Source organism: Lipophrys pholis (assembly GCF_963383615.2).
Source record: "Lipophrys pholis genome assembly, chromosome: 6".
NCBI classification, from domain to species: Eukaryota; Metazoa; Chordata; class Actinopteri; order Blenniiformes; family Blenniidae; genus Lipophrys; species Lipophrys pholis.
The window spans coordinates 23,381,034-23,401,420 of record NC_137629.1 but is presented as its reverse complement, the minus strand read 5'-3'; the positions used below and the strand labels follow the sequence as shown (position 1 = coordinate 23,401,420).

The 20,387-nt window shown below is 42.7% G+C and overlaps 1 protein-coding gene across 1 annotated transcript; it reads left to right on the top strand.

The window, feature by feature from the left end:
• Positions 1 to 14,704: 14,704 nt before the first annotated feature.
• On the top strand, positions 14,705 to 16,759 carry LOC308111319 (sodium channel and clathrin linker 1-like; the record flags this gene model as incomplete). The annotated part of the gene is made up of 1 exon (XM_080466182.1): positions 14,705 to 16,759. The coding sequence occupies one exon, from the start codon at positions 14,705 to 14,707 to the stop codon at positions 16,757 to 16,759; it is 2,055 nt and encodes a 684-aa protein (XP_080322308.1).
• Between the last annotated feature and the right edge of the window lie 3,628 nt (positions 16,760 to 20,387).

Sequence of the window (20,387 nt, the reverse complement as noted above, 5' to 3'; positions counted from 1 at the left end):
GCCTGGTTCCTGCCAGAGGGTGGGAGGAAGAGGGAGCGGGGTACACAGGAGCAGTGTGAACTGGAGCCCTCCTCCCTCTCCGTCGCTTTCAGTTTCCCTCTCACCCCCCTTTTCACCCTCTGACTTTGATGTAGCACTGCTGGTTTTGCCATATTTTTCTTGGCCTTTGAATCTGAATGGAAAAATCAGTGTAACAAAGTTCTTGTTGCTGCCCAAGTGCATAGATTTAACTTTTTTATGTGACATTAAAAGATGGAGGAACTATTTGGAGGTGACACTGGCACTCTAATTCCTCCTTAATCCTTGACTCAACACAGAGCTCTTTTGCGAATGAGAAGTCTCTTCTACACTCCATTTGATGCTTTGTATGGAGGGAGTGACATCATCAGCACAAGACGTGCCCATTATCAGCCACCTGATGACATGTGGGCAAGTTGAATATGTTGTCATGGAGACCGATACATACACTGCTGTATATACATTGAACAACATCCACTGGTCATGTGATTATTACAGTCATCAAACTCCTTCTGGTCTTTCTTCCATATCAGGAATTCATGTCGAACACAATACCAAATGGCACAAATTACATAATGATCAACTGAAGCAAAACAGCAGTATTACCCATCGTAGCTGTTTTGGTTCAGTCGGTTCTCCATAATATCAACCTCATGCGGCTGTCCAACAGAAACCTGTTCCTACCCATTCTGTTTCAGTTCCCAATCAATGAATCACACGCACAGTGAAAAGAAATGCTGTTTGCACTCTTTCCATGGTAATTACTTATGTTGTCAAATTTGTAATAACTCTTTGGAATGGCACGCCGGAGTGGGCGTCGGGGTTACCGTAGGTGTAGTCTGCAGTCTGTGGGAGTGAAAGTATGAGTGTGCAATGGGAAGACTTTGGACATCGTCGACTGGATGAGGATTTACGGTCATGCTGAACCCCAGAGGACTCTGACTTGGGTTCTGTCTGGACTCACGAGAGTCTCTCTCCAGGCAGCTGTCGGTCTGGCCGGGCGCTCCCCACAGCAGTGGGACTCTTAACGTTGGATCCAATGCAACGGGAGACAAAGTCAGCTGCCAGGGTCTGCATGACACTGCCAGTGGAAAAACAGAGCTTTTTTAAAATAAAACACATCAGTGGAACGGCCTTCAATGAAAGCAGCTTTCCTCTACTGATAAAAGGTGAAGCTGACAAAAAAAAAAGCAAAACCCAGCTGCACTTGGTGACAAACTGCAATTTTAAAACTATAAATGTCTCAATAAAATATAGCTTTCATGTTGGAGTATTAGGTGACTCAAAGACAAGTGATAGAAAGTTATTCCTAAGAATAGCATTTAATTGATCTATAATTTATTCGCTTTGATCCACTCCATTGTGACCGGTGACTCATCCACTATTCTTGTCTGTGTGAAAGATAAAGCGTTATTTTTTTTTTTTAACCGAACATTTATGGTGCCCAGAAGATTCTTCCTTCCTTCCACTTAATGGAGCTGACAGAACAGCAACAGATTTTTTTTTTTTCTCAGTTAATATGTCAACTCTATCATTTCAACAACCCTACTCGTCTACCTGGACTCTTTGTCTTTTTCCACAGAGAAAGAAAAAAGAAAAGTCTTTCCCAGCTCAGAAAAGACACCAATGAAACAGTAAGTTTCTTTTGGCACCATTCAAGTTTGTGTTGGTGTAAATTTCTGTCATCGCAACTGATTACACAGTGTGAACCCTCGGGCGCGAGGCAGCGTTGAACAAGTTGAGAGGAAATTTCTGCGCAATATGAGTAGCAACTTGCAAGACACATGGTTTATGTATTATATTCTATTTTTAAAAGCAACTTCATCTAATGAAGTGCTCCTTCTGGCATCGGCGGTGATTTCAAATGGCACAGGCACCTTGTTTGTAACCTCGCCTGTCTGTCTGTCTGTCTGTCTGTCTGTCTGTCTGTCTGTCTGTCTGTCTGTACTTCAAAGGCGTGCGTGTATCTAATATGGCGACTGGTCCAGGTTTACTGGGAGTGCAGACAAGGTCAAGAACATGTGCTGTGGCTACTAACCAGCCCCCTGCGGCTCCAGACTGCATCTGTTACATTCCTCACAAATCCGAACAAAACGGGCTCAGCACGGTTTGTTTTGGTAACCCAGAGCCTAAAATCCCTGATGCCGACACCAGGAGGCTTTAAATGCAATGGTTGGGTATTACTTAATGTCATTTACAACTCATTTACTGTGCCACCTTTGGCTGCTTTTGCTCACTGTGCTGGCAGCTCTGACTTTTTTTTTTTTTTTTTCTGAATCCATAAGCCCCTTTCCTCCCCCATACTCTTTTGATTTTCTCCTGGTACCTGGATCTTTCTCTCTCAGCACCCCGACATACATGTATCTTTTTAATCTCCTTTACCTTTTGCTTTGTTTACCCTCCTGTCTGCTCCTCGATCTCATTACCGCTCTCTGCCATCTCTTCCCCCCCACCACCATCTCTCTCCCTCCCACATTCATCTCTCTGTTCTATTTATTCCACTCCTGCCGTCTGTCTCTCTGACCCTCTGTGCCGGTGTGTTAAAGTGGAGCATGGAAACAGATTCCCTTAAGTACCTGCCCTGGAATCTCCTGCGCGATGATAACTCCAGACCCTTTCCACACAGGACTGGGAAAAGCCTCAACTCAGGCCCAAATTTTCAGAGGCAAAATGAAAAAAAACAAAAAAAACCTTGAGACCTTGAACTGTTTTTGCAGCCTTTGAAATCGAAATAACTGTTATGGACGAGGTCGCCCCCTTAGTCAGGACAGACATTCTAAAAATTTATGAGCATGTAGGATTGGAAAAATTTTTTGGTCTATGGTTCAGATGGGATGCTTCAAAATGATAATACAGTGCTGTTGCAGGAGGAAGATGAGCTGTTATCACATATATTCCATAATACTGCTCTGTCTGAGCTCAGCTCTTTGCCTGATCTGGCTTTGATAAACTTGCTTGCATCTGCTGATACTTTAGTGAACCTCTGTCTGACCTTTGCAACATACCAAGAAAGAAACCGACACATTTAACCAGCACAGATTAAAAGTAAATAAAGCAGAAATTGATAAAAAAAAAAAAAAAAAAAAAGGTAAAACAGTTGAAATGCTGCCTGGATTTTTCACTATTTCTCCCACAATAGCCAAGAAGGCATTAAAATGTATTCATGTTCAAATATTTCCATATTTCCATATGGTTAATTCCTAGAGCAACTGGCTGGTATATAGAGCTCGTTCTCTGTGTGTACATAGGCAGTGCAGTGTTTATTCATCAGGCTGAGTGACAGACACCCATGCGGAGGAAGATTGATTTAATCCCATGTGAACCCGACGTGGTTGCGTCAGTAGGACTGGATCATCGGAACCCAATGAGGCCTTCCACTGTCTACCTCAGTCTATTCCCTGCTGCACCATCAGTGAGCAATCTGTTTTCTGAGACAGTATGGGAAAAAAGATGTTCACATATTTGTGTTGTAGTTTTTGCAGTTATGTTCTCTCGCTGCATGCTCAGACTTTGATACAAGCAGGAGCAAAGGCTTGGGCCACAGTTTTCCTTGTAAGTGGCATTGTGACTTTGAGTGTCTGTGTTTCATGGAAAAAGTCCGGCACAAAGTGCCCTTTGGGGAGCACTGGAGGCGGGCATACAATACAGAGCAAACACCATCTAAGAGATGATGTGAGAGATGATAGACTTTCCACTGCTCTCTGCGTCCACCGCTGCACTCTGCGATCCCTCTGTTTGTATCTCTCTGGTGGCTCTTAACAACCACTTCCCTTTCACTCAGTCAAATAAAACATATTGATACAATCAGTCGGATTTATGGAAAGTCGACCAGAGGTGATGAAAATGGGCCTAAGTTGGAATCGTGTCCTTTGTTCTCACTATCTCTGAGGACAAGAGAGTTATCTCCAGATCAGATTTTCCAGGAGGTATTTCCAGTGAAGGAGAGGTGGTTAAGTTTAAACTGAGACAGACATTATTTTGACTTTCCGAAAGGCTCTTGATCATGAAAATGCTGCCCTTTGATGTTTCCCTTCAAATATTACCACGCAGTTAAGCACAATCTGTTAACCTATCACAGGGCAAAATGTAATTAATCTGTTTGATGGCAAGCACGGAGATCAGCAACAATGATACTGATGAAATACATCCTCAGTTTAAATCTTGTGGGATCAAAGCAATAAAAACAGCTCAGAGGAGGTCTTAGCAGCCCCGCAGCATTTTGGACACGAGTGCACGGCATGCACATTGTCTTGGAAATGCTTTTATTAAAACCCATAGAGTGTCAGCTCGTGGTGTGGCCACTGAAATTTCCATGATTGTTGAAGACACACAGGTCTCCACCCTTGTGCAGATTTATTTTCACACATGCTGGGTGAGGTGTCTGCAATCCCTCCCTGCCCTGTCATTGTTTGTTCTGCTGTTAAGTGTGAATGTGAGCAGAGGCTAGCCAGAGAAATAGCCTCGTTTCAAGAGTTTCTCCGCTGAGTGCCGTTTGCTGATGTCACACCGACTCAACAGCTTTCCAGACGTCTGAAGTCCACTGTGTCCATCGGTGAGGTGAGAACCAGGGCTTGAGGCTCTGCAGTTGTCCTTGGAGTCAGAACATTTGATGTAAGAATGCTGGGGTAAAAAAAAAAAAAAAAAAGGCATTCATTACTCTCCACAATCCTACAGCTTGATTTGTGCACGCATGAATAAAGGACTGACATGAATTTCGAGACTTTTCTCACTGCAGTGCATTGGTGCTAACAAATTAATGCTAAAATGGATCAAGCCTTTTTCTGCGTTGTGTTAGACAAAATTGCAAATGACATGTACGACCATGTTCATGTGAAGTCACAGCTGGGTTTTCTTGAACTGGTCCATCTCTCTAATTACTCCTGCACTCAAGCCTGATTTTTGCACACATCCCTTGTGTTTAAAAATGAGCAACTCAACAACAGCGACTCTTGGATCACCTGGATGCTCACCAATGACAACATGTTTGGATGAATACCTACTTTCCAGTATATGTTACATGTTGACATCAAACTTGTGCGCACATTATGAATGCAGGGAATGAAACTTGCACTACTGCATTGTCTTGTTTTGTCACCTAAAAAGAGGAAAACCAGACAGACATAAGGTCTGCAAACACACCAAAACAAACAATCGACCATTTATCTTCCTCGCATAAATACATATGCAGAAACAAGCTCTGCTACTCCCACAATCCCATGAAAACACACCTCCCAAATGAATCACCCTCCCAAGTGCTTAGCATCATCAGCATTCCCTGCATCAGCCGTGACTGTAGAGCGCAACTGCATGACACGAGAGTCTCAGGGGTCAAATGAAATGCACACTCTAAGTGCCACTTCATCTTCAAGGCATAACAGCGAGCAGCAGCTCAAGAGCAAACTCAAATAACACGGGATTGTGTCGGACATTGTGCTCCTCTCGCCGGTTAAAAAAACCCGCACTGGGGTTCATTGTAAGCCGTGGTCATTTCGCAGTTTTCTGCGGCCACGCATGACTTCTCCCTAAAAGGGCTCTCCTCCAGCCCCTACTGTCTGTTTATATAGACTACTACCAGGGCGGCAAGGAATGCACTTCCAACGTGACCTGCTCACACACATCTCCGAGTGGAGGAGTTTGCCTCGACCTGCTGATAGGAGCTGTTTGTGTTTTACTTTTACACAGGGGTGAATGTTTTGATTAAAAGGCCGTTACTATTTTGCTAGACACAATGACTTTGTAGTGGATGGGTTTGCTGCCGTGTTGATGGATGGATGGCCGCTCCCTGCCTCCAGTGAGCGGTTGAGTGAGAGAAGAGCTGTCATCGCCGGCTGCCGACACTGTTGCCTGAAGAGAGAGGAAGGCAGAAGATGGGGGGGGGGGGGGGGGGGGGGGGGGGGCAAACAGAGCACGAATGGGATGGCGAGCCAGCGAAGGACAATGTGTTGAAGTGGGAGACAATATCAAGGAAAGGAGTAGGCCTCAAAATGGAGAGAACATGTGCAATGGAAGAAAGGGGGTCAGCACTGGGTGCAGCTTCACCTCACACCCCTTTCCCAGAAGGCAGTGCAGAGAGGGAGTCTGCATTACGTAAAGGGGGGAAGCAGGTGGTACTGTGAAGCACACAAAGCCCTTCGACAGACTCTGTGTGAGTCTGTCGTCAAATGCTCCAGTAACCCTGGGGTCCCATGACATGATGAGGAGTTACACAGTCTCGGTAATAGGGAGACTAGAAGTTACGCATTGTGTGGGATGGCCACGTCAGAAGATGACGATATGCAATAAGTCTGGGAAACAATAGGACTAAACTGACGGAGCCCCATCTCTCTGATGGGACTGAGAAGGAGGGAGTGCGGGTGGGGGTGTATATGAAAATCAGATTTAAGCACTGAGCTTAAACAAAAAGATCAGTGCTGAGTGGTATTAGCAGACTTGATCTTCAACCAGCCTGGGGTCCGTTTGTTTCATCAGGGCTTTCTCTGTAATTCTGTCTTTTTTGTAAATCGCACACAAAGACTGTGAGTCATCAAAATGCAACTCTGTGTTTAAACAAGTCTAATTACCAGCATAATCGAATGCACTGATGATCACATTCATTCATTATGCAGCCTCGTTCTCCTTTATTGCAGATGTGAAAACCCGCAGAGCAGGATGAACACAGATAATGAGTTCACATTGAAATACTTACAAATTTGAGATTCTGTGAAGGACAATCAGTAAAAGGGGTGTTGTAAATCGCCCACATTAGCTCTAGTGGTGAAGCTGCAAATCAGTGGTTGTACAACAGTCTCACAGTGACTCCCGCTGGGGACTCCTGCAAAGTGCATTTGATGTAGATGGTGTTTGACAAACTATCCAAATGCACGTGGACTGAAAACACCTTCAATGTTTTTTAGTTTTTTTTTTTAAATGTATTCCATGTTTTTAAAGGAAGTGAAACAACCAATCAATCACACAAAATCACTATAACAGATTGCCTGCAGAATGTGACTCACTTTCCGGGGTATCGATTTATTGATTCAATATAAGCTTTTTTTCCCCCAAGAATAAACAATGGGAGAGAAGAAAGTTAAAATGATGAAAGAAAAAAATGAGTAAACCCCTCTTACAGCTAAACACCAGATATTTGTCAAAACCAAGAGTGATAAGCTGGAAACACAGTGCTCCTCAACTTCACCTACAACACAAGGCTTCTGAGAAGGAAATAAACCTGCTATATCAGATGACTGCAGGGCGCAAGTCATCGATCTTTACTTGAGCGTCACTCACAGTAGCGTAAAGGCCATCAGCAGCAACACAGGAGAGACCAGGATGAAATGTGCGAACAGGCATCGGGCTGAACCCGGCACCCATGAGACACAATCCTTTTTGCCTCCTCCGTGTGAAGCTGATTCATTAAACACCTACGAGTTTCGACCCGTGCTGTGATGGCGTGACGGGAAGCTACCTTCTGATCCGATGGCCTCACACAGAGGCAACCAGCTTGAACAAGTTAAACTAGTCTGACACTCACACTCAAATAATGATTAATCCATTTTTAATAACTTGTGTACATATACAACATTATATCATCTTACATCTCACACATGCACATAAATACAGTTTGTGCAAACTGCAAAATTATTGCACTGATGAGAAACAGCCCCCACATGACGTAATTCACTGATTGGTGTTTAGTGGAAAAGGGTGAACATTATTATTCTTTATGTCACAAAGCTAATTAAGTGCAGCAGCATCCAGAGCAGGGAGTATTATCTTCAAACGGGGCTGTTGCAGTTTGGCTCTTGAGGGGGCAAAACAATTATACAATTTCTTGTTTGCATGTGTGTGGCCTGCAGTTAATCTCACAAATGAAGAAAAGCTGTTATGTGACCTAAAAAAGAAGCACACGGGAGTAAGAAGAAGACTTTACTGGAAAACTTATTGTGTTAATGTTGTGTCTTAATTCCCCAGGTGGGGTCCAGCAGGGGATCTATGTTGATAGCCATTTTACACTTCCCTCCAAAAATAGAAAAGCTTTCTCAGGCTAGGATTTAGTACTAAAGTTTCTTCTCTTTCGTGTGTGCTGGTGCCATGTTGGAGAAAACAGTCGCCTGTAATTAAGGTGGAGTTGTTCAAGATGAAAGTTAAACCCTGCCTGTTGGCACTACCCTATAGAAGGTAGTTACTACTTTGTATTTAATGTTCTTCACAGCAGGCGTTTTAATAGGCTGAACAGGAAAAGCACAGGTGTTTCTAATAACATTACTGGTGCTCTTTAATATTCAAGTGCCACGGTTTTGAAACTGAAGCAACCAGTTGGATTGTTTCCATCACATTTGGGGGTGCTTATTCATCAAATCATATACCGAGTCAACCAACTGAAATATGTACTGACATGTGCTTTAGTTAATATCGGTTGTTTTTTTTGTTTTTTTTTATAAAACAACCCTTCTAGACAATAATATACAGAAGAAACTAGACATCTTAACCATTTATTCATTTAACAAACAGTAGCCACACACAAAACACAGAGATCTTTGTCTCTGCGAACAGACTTGCATTGTCCATTGTGTATGTGCTCTCAACCTCTCCACTGTCTTCATTACAAATTCCGATCAATAGTCCGAGAACTTCTTTCCCAAAAACTGCGTAGGTGTGCATCAGCATCTGGGAATGCATAGCTTTTCAATAGGAGTAGCAATTTTGACAGAAATAACTGGTGTTTGAGCGGTGCAAGTCACCAAGTCTAAATGAATTCTGATTCATTTGGACAGTTCATGTGACTCCATCACAATGGCTGCATTCAACCCGGAGCTCCATGATGGTGTATGTTGAGGATGCTTGTATATTTGATTACCGGGTTCTCTTCTGTCTGTTCAAAAGGAAATGTCTGTCTCAATGCTGCTTGATTGTAGAAAAGAAAATAATTTTGCCATAATAAGCAATGTTGAGTAATCTTCTAAGAGGCTTCTGAATTTGTGTCTTTAGTTAAAGAATATTTATTTTGTTGTATAACTGAATTTATAGGCATAGAGGCATTCCCCGAATTATATAAAAATCGCAAGGCATATTTGAGTAAACATTCAGTATCATTTAAGTATCAAGTGTGTGTTATTTGGAATAACTAAACATGTTGTCACTCCAGCTTCATGCCAGTCATAGCCACATCATAACATCATAACTATACTATCAAGTAATGTTTTGCATTTTCCAACAGATTTCTATTACATACACAAACTATTTAGTTGACTTTGTTTTTTCGAAATGACTTGTAATTCCTTACTAATGCAAAAAACATCATCTTAAATAAATACAAATCTTGAAATGTTGAAATCTTCTTTGACAACACAGTTGAGTGCTTCAATTAATGCTCTTTAAAGGGTTAACTTTGATATAGAATAATATTTCTGTTATCCTTCATTGGTCTTAACGATAGAAAGAAAACTCAATATTTTATGTACAGCTCCAGTCGTGTTGTGTTCTTTCTCAAATAGCTTTCTTCGTGTTCCAGGGTTGGCCTGGTGGAATCCAAGATTCGAGCTCTGGTGGGGATTCTGGATGGAGAACTTTATTTCCCTGGGCAGGGTGGATCCGCAGTCCTTTCCCGGGTCCACGAAGCTCCATAAGGGTTAAAAAAATTAAGACATCATCCGCAAATAATGACAATTTGTGCTCCTCTCCTGCTATCTTTACTCCAGTAATCTGTGTATTTTGTCTAATAGATTGACTCAGGGGCTCAATAAAAAGAGCAAAGAGAAGCGGTGAGCAGGGACATCCCTGTCTGCATGAACGTTCTAATGTGAATGATTTAGAGAGGCTACCATTGATTTTTATTCTTGCTGTAGGAGCATTATATATCGCTTGAAAGGCCTGAACAAGAGTTTTGTGAAATCCGAACTTATCCAGTACCTTATACAGAAAGGCCCACCTGACTGAATCGAATGCCTTCTCTGCATCCATTCCCATAAACATTGCCTGTGACTTATTTTGATGTATATTCCACATAATATGTAATGTCCTTCTCAAACTATCCTGCGTCTGTCTCTTGTGGATGAAGCCCGTCTGGTCCAGATGTATGAGTGATGGTAAAATGTTTTCTATTCTCTTAGCCAATATAGACATAAATATTTTATAGTCTACATTTAGCACAGAAATTGGTCGGTATTGTTTGCAGTCTAATTTTTTTTTACCTTCTTTTGGGATTACTGAAATTATAGCTGCCCTCCATGAGGGGGGGGGATCTCTCCCTTTTCGAGTGCCCAATTACATATGTGACATAATTTTGGGGTTAATTGGTCCTTAAAGCATTTATACCACTCGGCCAAAAAGCCATCTGAGCCAGGACTTTTATGTGGTTTTAGCCTTGATATTGCGGCCTTCACCTCATTGTCAGTTATTTCTGTTACTAATGTTTTATTCTGTTCCTGTGTAACTGTAGGCAAATCCAAAGTTTCAAGAAATGTCCCGATTTCATTTTCATTATTTAATTTTGGTTGTGAGTTTAAATTCCTGTAATATTCTTCAAAGCTCTGTTGGATCTCTTCCAATTTATATTGTATTTTCTGTGTTTGAGGACTTCGTATTTTAGTGATGGTATTATCAGCCTCCTGCTTCCTCAGTTTATAAGCTAATAACTTCAGTGCTTTACTATCTGCTTCATAATGTCCTTGTTTTAGGAATAACAATTTCTTTTTTATTTCCTCTGAATAAATCTCATCTATCTCTTTTTGTAGTTTTTTAATTGCCCCTTCATCATTTGGCCTCACTTTATCCTTGTGTTGTTTCTGTAAGTCTTTAAGTTGATGATTTCAATTATTGAGATTCTCTTGTCTTTGCTTCTTTAGCATTGAGGAGTAGGAAATTGTTTTCCCCCTCAACACCGCTTTGTAAGCATCCCATACTATAGGGGGGGGAAACTTCCCCCTTTTCATTCTCTTTAAAGTACATTTCCATCTCTTTTTGTAATCCTAATTTTACCTGGGCATTATTTAATATATTTGAGTTTAATCTTCACAGCGTTGTTTATAAATTAATATTAATACTAATTACCATTTCTATTGTTGAGTGGTCTGATATATCAATCGTTCCTATATCACATGATCTGATTATAGACCTGTCTTTTTTAAATATGAAGAAATAGTCTAATCTCGAATATGTGGATTGTGGAGCTGAATAGTAGGTGTAGTCCCGGTTTGTCGGGTTGAGGTCCCTCCAAACATCAATAATACCAATTTCCTCTATAATAGAATTTATTTTGTTGATCATGGGTATATTGTGACTTCTGCTGGTACCAGATGAATCCATTCTAGTTAGTTTAATGTTCATATCACCTCCACATATAAGCAACCCCTGAGATTCTGTAGATATAATATGAAATAATCTTTGATAAAATTGCCAATCACTTCCTGGAGGAGCATATATGCTAAATAGTGTCACCAAAACCCCTTCAATCCTTCCTATGGTCATTATATATCGACCCTCCTTATCCTTAATCTCTGAGATATGTTCATATTGAACCTGGTTTGAGATAAGGATAGCAGACCCTCTTCTATGCCCAGATTTATAGGAGGTGTAGAATAGGTGTTTAAAGCCTCCTCTTCTCAATTTAACATGTTCCACATCTGTTAAATGTGTTTCTTGTAGAAACACCACCTGCACTTGCTCCTTTCTCAACTTTGAAAATATTTTACTTCTCTTTATCGGGTTAAGAATACCATTCACATTATAGGAAAGTATCTTTATAGTATTATCCTTCATTACGTTTGTAATAGAACCTCTTAAGACTTCTAAAATGAGTTTGTGTGACAGCTCCCATACTGCTCTGAACTGCAGCAAACAAAAAAACAAAGTAACTAGTTCAGATGTGAACATTAATTAACATCAAATGTTCAACAGAACATCGATAGGTGGGGTCCATATAAGGACCCTGAGTCAGTTGTTGTACTGCAGCCTCCCTGAGGGAGGGCCTCTCGTTCCTGAAAGGGCCCTCAGTTGCCATGGTAACACCATAAGTTTTATCCATGGCGGTGCAAATACGGTCCATAAAAGAAAAACAAACCCCCGACATACTTATTAATTGCCAACATTTTGGGTTTTCATAATAAAATTGAAAATAACAATAATAACATTAAAACCAGAAAACGCTAGTAATCATCTCAATTTAAATCAAAGGCGTCTGACTAATCAAATAAGAAGAAGAAGGAAATAGAATGGTTTCCATCGCTCCTGGGGCGAAATAATAGATTTAAATAGAATGTCAAAGAAAACAAACATTTATTCCCCCAAATAGGGTCAGTGTGATCATTGTCTACTCAGCTTTGTCTTGGTCTTTCTGTGGTGAGCTCCTGAACTTCTGGAGCCTGTCCTTATATGTTGATCCTCTTTGTTTGGGAGCCTGGTTCTGTCTTCGTCCGCCGCTGACGGTCCATGTCAGCCTCCTGATCTGCTCCAGAAGGGTCTCAGGTGGTTTAAGCACAGTAACCTGTAACCCCTTCTTTGCCATCTCCTCGGTCGCTTCCTCTGCAGAGGTGTACATACGGGTTCCGTCCGGGTAGAAAACTCGAAGTCTGGCTGGGAAGGGCGTCTGGAAGCGAATCCCCTTTTCCTTCAGCACCTTCTTTGCTTCCGCGTATTCTTGTCTTTTTTTAAGCACACTCGGTGCATAGTCATTGTCAAACTTGACACGCGCACCTTTCCAGTCAAATCCCTTCATCTGCCACGCTGTTCGCAGGACCTCCTCCTTCATTCTGTAACTTTGAAAAGCGACAACAATTGACCTCGGAGGAGCCCCTTCTTTTGGTGTCGGACCCAGCGCTCGGTGTGCCCGCTCGATCTGGAAACCCTTTTCGTCTGTCAGCAATAGGTTACGTTTTAACAGTTCCTCAATAAAATGGATCATCGACGGAGACTCTTTCTCGGACCCTTACGCTACGGAATATATCCTAATATTATTCTGCCTGGATCTTCCCTCTTGGTCGGATTGTTTAGCTTCCAGGTGAGTCTGGAGCTTCACCAGCTCCTCCATCACTTCCTCCATCGACTGCATCCTCTCCTCAGCACTCACAATCCATTCCTCCGCCTCATCAAGTCTCAACTTTGCCTTGTTGATCTCCTCCTTAATTTCTCCGAGTTGCTGCTTGTTGTCCTGACGGAAGCTCTTTATTTCCGCCAGTATTGTGTGTAGACTGACCTCCACTTCTTTCTCTTCTTCCTCATTCCCGGCTGGCCGACTGCGGTTAGCATTAGCTCGTGAGCACTCATGGCTAGCGTCGTCCTGTGAGTCGACAGTCTGTGCGTTTTTCTTGGTTTTTATCTTCGTCTGCCTGTCCCGCGTCCACATCTTGCCCTTATCCATCATTTCACGTTAGTTCAAGTCGCGTTTGTCAAGTTTAAAGGGCAGTTTAACACCAAATGTCGGAGGAGTGAAACTTTTAAGCTGCCATCTTTGCGGCTGCGCATTCGATCCCCCGCACACTTCTAATTTAATGAACACGTAAACCAACTATATACACATTTCTTAAAGTCAAATACATCTGCTTTCATGTTTTGCACTGTAAAAAATAAGCAATTTGAGGGGCCCACTCACCAATCACACACACTCACACCAGCCGGCTTATTTAACTGTGAAACCTTAATGTTTCAGGCCTGAGCGATGATTGGATCCGCAGTCCTTTCCCGGGTCCACGAAGCTCCATAATACGTAAAGACATGTTATTTTATGGAAACATTTTGAGGAGACTTTATTCTTATTTTGTGTTGTGTGATTTGTTAACAAGCTTTCTTGTGTTTGTGTCTGGTTCAGAGAGGAGAAGAGCACCATGTGGTCACTGTGGCTGGTCTTAATATTTGGGAGGTTATTAATATATAATGGAAATAATAGGAGTGCTATAGATCCCTGAGGCATTCCAGCATGATAGCAGAGATAGGAGGGATTTGACGCCATTGATACACATTGTGTTGTGTGAGACAGATAAGATTCAAACCATGAAATTACGTCAGCAGAACAATTGTCAGTATGTGTCAGTAGGATTTAATGGTTGACAGTGTCAAATGCCTTCTTGAGATCTAAGAATAGGACTACTACACAGGAGTCCCCATCCAGTAAAGACTTAATCTTCTCAGTAAAAAAAATAACAAAAAAAAACTGTCGTCTGTCGAATGGTTAGCCTGGAAGCCAAATTGCATTGGATGCTATGGGGTGTTTCCTTTGTCAAGATGTCTGATAACTTGATTTGCTATCAGGTTTTCCAAAACCTTCAAGACTACTGGAGGGATGTTGATTGACCGATGGATGGCTTCTTGTGGCTTAGACCAAATTTGAAAAGATTATAAGAACCAATTAATATAAATGTATTGTTAATTTAATTACTATCTTTGTCACAAAAAAAAAAGAGATTCATTGCATTGTAACAACATCACAGTACTTTTTTTCCTTTGATCTTTATCATCAAATATCAAAGACATCAGCTTTGTGACATCACTACAGGAAGCTAACTGTCACCCAGAATTATTATATTATAATTCATACCTACTTTCTTTCACCTGAGAGTGTGAACACCAGCGATATTTCTCCCGAGAAAACCCTGGAAACGTGTTTGGTTCTGTATTTCCTAGGTTGAAGGGATTAGTTGTTAATTAGCTGTTCATACTAACAGCGCTAGCTGGTATCCACAGATTATTTATCTTTTATTCTGACTAGACATTCAGGATGCATGCAGAGTTGGAGTATCTGCAAAAGCAAATCAACAGATTAGATTCTGTTCTCAACCAGAATCAGCATGGACGGCACACTCAGTCCACAGCAGCTGAGGTTGAAGAGATGAGGTGGACGGAGCATCCCACTCCCTCGATCGCTGATGAAGGTTTAATGAATCCTCTGATTGTGGAGAATGACGGGCTCATCGCTGAGATGAGTGATAAGATTAAGGAATATGAGGCCATGTTGACGGATATCAAGGGGAAGTTGGAGACAGTCCTCAAAGAAAATGAAGAGTTACACGCAGAGCTGAGGGAGACTGAGGAGACACAGCTTTGTGTTCAGTTCACGTCTTCAGGTGTGGAGGGCAGCTCACTGGAGAAAGATCTCATCATCAAAAACCTTCAAGAGCAGGTCCAGCTGTCTGAACAGGATCGGGTGCAGGCCATGGAGCAGTGGCAAACAGCAGCCCTTGAGTTGGATCACCTCCAGCAGGTCTGCCAAAAGAATGTCGCTGATGGACAGATGCACGAAATGGAGAAACAGCAGCTGAAGGGTCAGCTCGTTCAGTTCCAGCAGTGCACGTCCAAACATCAAGTGGCCAATCAGAAACTGGAATTGACGAACCAGCAGTTGCTGAAGACGGTGACAGAGCAGAGCACAGAGATGGAGGAGCTCCACAACCAGTTCAGACAGGCTCAAGCTGAAGAGAGGACGGCCATAGCTAAAGTGGAAGAGGTTAACACAATCCTGCAGAGCTTCCAGGAACAGATGCAGAGACAGGAGGAGGATATGGCTAAAGCTCAGGGCCGTGAGGAGGCAGCAGACAGGCGGCTCCAACAGCTTCAGGCAACCTTTCTCCAACTGGAGTCCAGGCTGAAAGCTGCTTCGGAGGATGCAGATGCAGCCCGCAGAGAGACAACTGTCTGGGAGAAAAAGGTGGTGGAAATCCAGGCACGTTACTCCACCATGGAGAAGGACAAGTGTGAGGCCCTGTCTAAAGTCCGTGAGTGTATTCAAATGGCAGAAGAATCTGCACTGCAGAAACACCAGGTTGAGTTAATGGAGAAACAGAAGACAGACGAGCTGGAGGAGACGAAGGAGGCCATGACACAGTTGATCCAGGACACTGCAGTCCGCACCAGGACAGAGGTCGAGAAGGCACGTAAACAGTGCAACGATGAGATCCAGGGAATGAAGGAGGAGCTCTCTGCTCTGCAGATGGAGTGTGCAGATAAGGAGTTCCAGATTCAAAGGTCTCTGCGAGAGAGAAAAGCCATCGAAGAGAAGCTGGAGAAGGTGTGCAAGGAGGGCCGTGCAGAACCAGAGTTCAGGAAGATCGAAGAACTTCATCAGAGGTGTTTGGATGGAGAGAGACTGAGATCGGACCTGAACGTCAAGCTGCAGAGCAGCCAGAGCGAGCTCAAAAAAATGGAGCGGGACTACAGCGAGCAGGTGTCGCGCTGCCAGGAGGAAGTGCGGTGGCTGCAGAGCGCCCTCGCTACCACCCGGAGCGATAGCATCAGTGTAAGTGAGGAGCGGCTGCAGCTACAGCAGGAGAACATGCAGCTCTGCCGGGAGATGGACGAGTTACGAAATACTTCCCTGCTGGTCCAAAAGAAGGCCAAACAACAGGTCTCACAGATGGAGCAGGAGTACAGCTTGAAGGAACAGTGCCTTGACGCCCGGCTGAGGGAGCTGGAGGATAGCAGCCAGAGCTCCAGCGCCAACCTGACACAAATCCTCACTACACAGCAGAAAAGCACTCAGCGGTGGATGGAAGAGTCCAAGAACCACGTCCAGGCCCTCAACACTAAAATCACAAGCCTCAAGGCAGAGTTGAGTCGGCAGAAAGAGCGATGGCGTGAATTAGAGATGCGGCATGAAAGTGACCAAGACACCATAGCTGAGTATGAGATGCAGCTGGCAGAAAACCAAGAGATGACGAGTTGCCTTCAGAGACGCCTGACACAATCCGAACAGAGGGCAACTTCAGCCACACAACAGCTCAGTATGTTGGCATCACAGAGAAGGAAACATGCTTTAGACGATCCAGGGATGATATGATCAGTGGCGTTTCTCGATGTAAATACTTGTTGGGGCAGGATTTTAGTTCAGGTCTAGTGACACTACTGAATTCCAAAGTAAAGTGTGTGCACAACCTTTTAGCCACAACATTATAACAACCATGTAGGCGTTGATCCCATAAAAATGTTGAGCACTGGAAATAGGTGAACAAAAAAATTCAATAAAAAATTCAATTAAAAAAAATATATATATCAATGATGATGCTAGGTCATAATGTTTCAAAGACGGCAGCTCAGCCACTCGACCACCGGTAAAGCTACAAATTGATGAGATTCTTAAAAAGTCTTCCTCAGCGCGTCACACAGTTTACAACTAGTTACTTTAATTTTCTCTGCTAAAGTAAGCGTTTCAAACTCGTACTTGTCAATAATCGACCTAATTCATTTTTATTCTTAACTGTTTGTTAGCTTTAGCTGCTAACAAGCTGGCATTTGTGACGACTCGCTCCGGTTCTGTGAAGCAGTGCCTAAATCATAATAATACTTCTTACACCTTTCAAGTACCAAATGTATATCTAATTTTATTTTAATCTACCAGACAAAAATATCTATATACAGTACAGACCAAAAGTTTGGACACACCTTCTCATTCAAAGAGTTTTCTTTATTTTCATGACTATTGACATTGTAGATTCACACTGAAGGCATCAAAACTATGAATTAACACATGTGGAAATATGTACTTAACAAAAAAGTGTAAAACAACTGAGAACACGCCTTATATTCTAGGTGCTTCAAAGTAGCCACCTTTTGCTCTGATTACTGCTATGGACACACTCTGCATTCTCTTGATGAGCTTCAAGAGGTAGTCACCTGAAAGTGTTTTCACTGCTGGTGACACTGTTGGGGATTTATTCAATATTGAAGGCATACTGAACCAGCATGGCTACCACAGCATCGTGCAGCGGCATGCTATTCCATCCGGTTTGCGTTTAGTTGGACCATCATTTATTTTTCAACAGGACAATGACCCCAAACACACCTCCAGGCTGTGTAAGGGCTATTTGACCAAGAAGGAGAGTGATGGGGTGCTGCGCCAGATGACCTGGCCTCCACAGTCACCGGACCTGAACCCAATGGAGATGGTTTGGGGTGAGCTGGACCGCAGAGTGAAGGCAAAGGGGCCAACAAGTGCTAAGCATCTCTGGGAACTTCTTCAAGACTGTTGGAAGACCATTTCAGGTGACTACCTCTTGAAGCTCATCAAGACAATGCCAAGAGTGTGCGAAGCAGTAATCAAAGCAAAAGGTGGCTACTTTGAAGAACCTAGAATATAAGGCGTGTTTTCAGTTGTTTCACACTTTTTTGTTAAGTATATAATTCCACATGTGTTAGTTCATAGTTTTGATGCCTTCAGTGTGAATCTACAATTTTCATAGTCATGAAAATAAAGAAAACTCTTTGAATGAGAAGGTGTGTCCAAACTTTTGGTCTGTACTGTATATTGTTTTCTTTACTAAAATATTTGCACTTTTTTGGTATTTATTGTTGAGTTCTATGTTGAAAGATTCCCTAAAATAAACAATATAAAAAACAAAAAGAAGAAGCTTTGGCGTATCTTGTAAAATGGTCTGTTACCACGAGCACATTACTTATTTCCTTTCAGTCAGGTTGCAATGGTAAGAAAATCTTTGCAAACAAGGTCCATGGGATCCTGTGCTCACAATCTGATGTAATGGTGCAGCGCTTTGGCACAGAGTTTTCCTTAGAACACACTCTGCACAGTACTTTATGTACTGCTCCACATGCATGGTCATTCGTGGCCAGAAGAACCTGCTTCTGAGCATGTCTGTGGTTCTCTCCACTCCTAAATGACCAAGGTCATCCTGCATAGACTTTAACACGACTGTTCTGAACTCAGTGGATAGTAGCAGTTGGGAAGTCTGTTTTCCTGTGTGACTAGTACTGGCATGGTGTAGTGGTCCATCTTTCATGACAAGCTTTGCAATGTCTCGTTCCATAGCTTGCATTTCTTAAATAGACTTTACATCTTCAGGCCACTTGCCAGCGTTCATAGCCTGTATGGTAGTCTTTATTACCGTCTCTTGACTTTGGCCTGTGATTAGCTCTTGTCGGAACATTTGGTTTAGTGTCTTCAGTTGGGGTATGCAAATACTTCCGGGATACATTCTGGAGGAGCTCCAAGTTGCTCAACGTACTTGGGTGAGTCGAGAGTCAATAGCACCAACACGCTAGCAAATTGACTAACGCCAGAGTGCGAGATGCTTTGCCACTCTGCCTCGTCTCCTGGTTCCATCCTGGACAACAGAGCGGCATCAATATTGTTCCGACCAGATCGGCAGATTATGTCAAAATCGTACACTGACAGGTCCGACAGCTACCGATGTCCCGTGAAGTTAGGCAGTGGTGAGGACGTATGTTAGCGGATTGTTGTCAGTGCAGACAGTGAAACGGGCCCCATATAAATAGCAATGGAACTTCTCAACTCTTGCCCCTTTTAAAGACAGGAACTCCAGCTGGTGGATGGGGTAGTTTCTTTCAGAGGGGCTTAGTTTGCGACTGGCAAATGCCACGTGTGTCAGTCCTTCTGGGTACTCTTGATAAAGGACAGCCCCAAGTCCACTTAAGCTTGCGTCAGCATGCAATACATGTGGCTTGTTTGGGTCAGTGAAAGCCAATACTGGGGCATTTGTGAGACAGTGTTTGATCTCGTTGAATGCTTCGGTGCAGGACTCATCCCATCTGTCTCCAAACGGTTCCGTCTCATCAAGGTAGGTATTGCTTTGTTTGTTTTTTGGGTTTTTCCCTTGCTGGGTGGGAACATATCCCTTAGTAAGATCTGTTAGAGGGCGAACGATCGACGAGCCCACCTTTACCCAGTGTATGAGGTAATGGCCCCTAGATTCTTATATGTAATATTGAAGATAAACAAGAGTAAACCACCTTATTTACTTTACTGCTTTTCAAATCCTATGCACCCTTTCAAGCATGACAATAACTCCTATTTCACTTTCAACACACTCAATAATCAACACGTAGTTACACACACACACACTTCTATACTAGGCAAAATGATGACATTTCAAGTTAAATGCACACTTCTAATTTAATGAACACGTAAACCAACTATATACACATTTCTTAAAGTCAAATACATCTGCTTTCATGTTTTGCACTGTAAAAAATAAGCAATTTGAGGGGCCCACTCACCAATCACACACACTCACACCAGCCGGCTTATTTAACTGTGAAACCTTAATGTTTCAGGCCTGAGCGATGATTGGGGGAGGTGAGGCCTAAAACTTAGTGGCCGCTTCAATCAATGAGCAAACCAAAATAAAAGAGGTCCCTGGTTCATTAATCCAGTACAGACCTGGCTGGTTTTCTGCCCTGGGTGAAAAAAGCGTTGTAATGTGATTCAGCCAATCACTGCAGGGCATGCAGTAACCTTCGAACTTACAACTTCCTGTTACTACAAGTGCATTTTTCCGGCGTAACTGACTACGGCGTAACTAGTGGTGAAACACGGAGCGCTTTAAAAAAAGAAAAAGAAAAAAAGAAAGGGCCAAAACCACTGATGCCTTTGCTCTAAACTACAACAACCGACTTTTCGTTTTATTATGACATCTCATGGTGAGTGCATGATT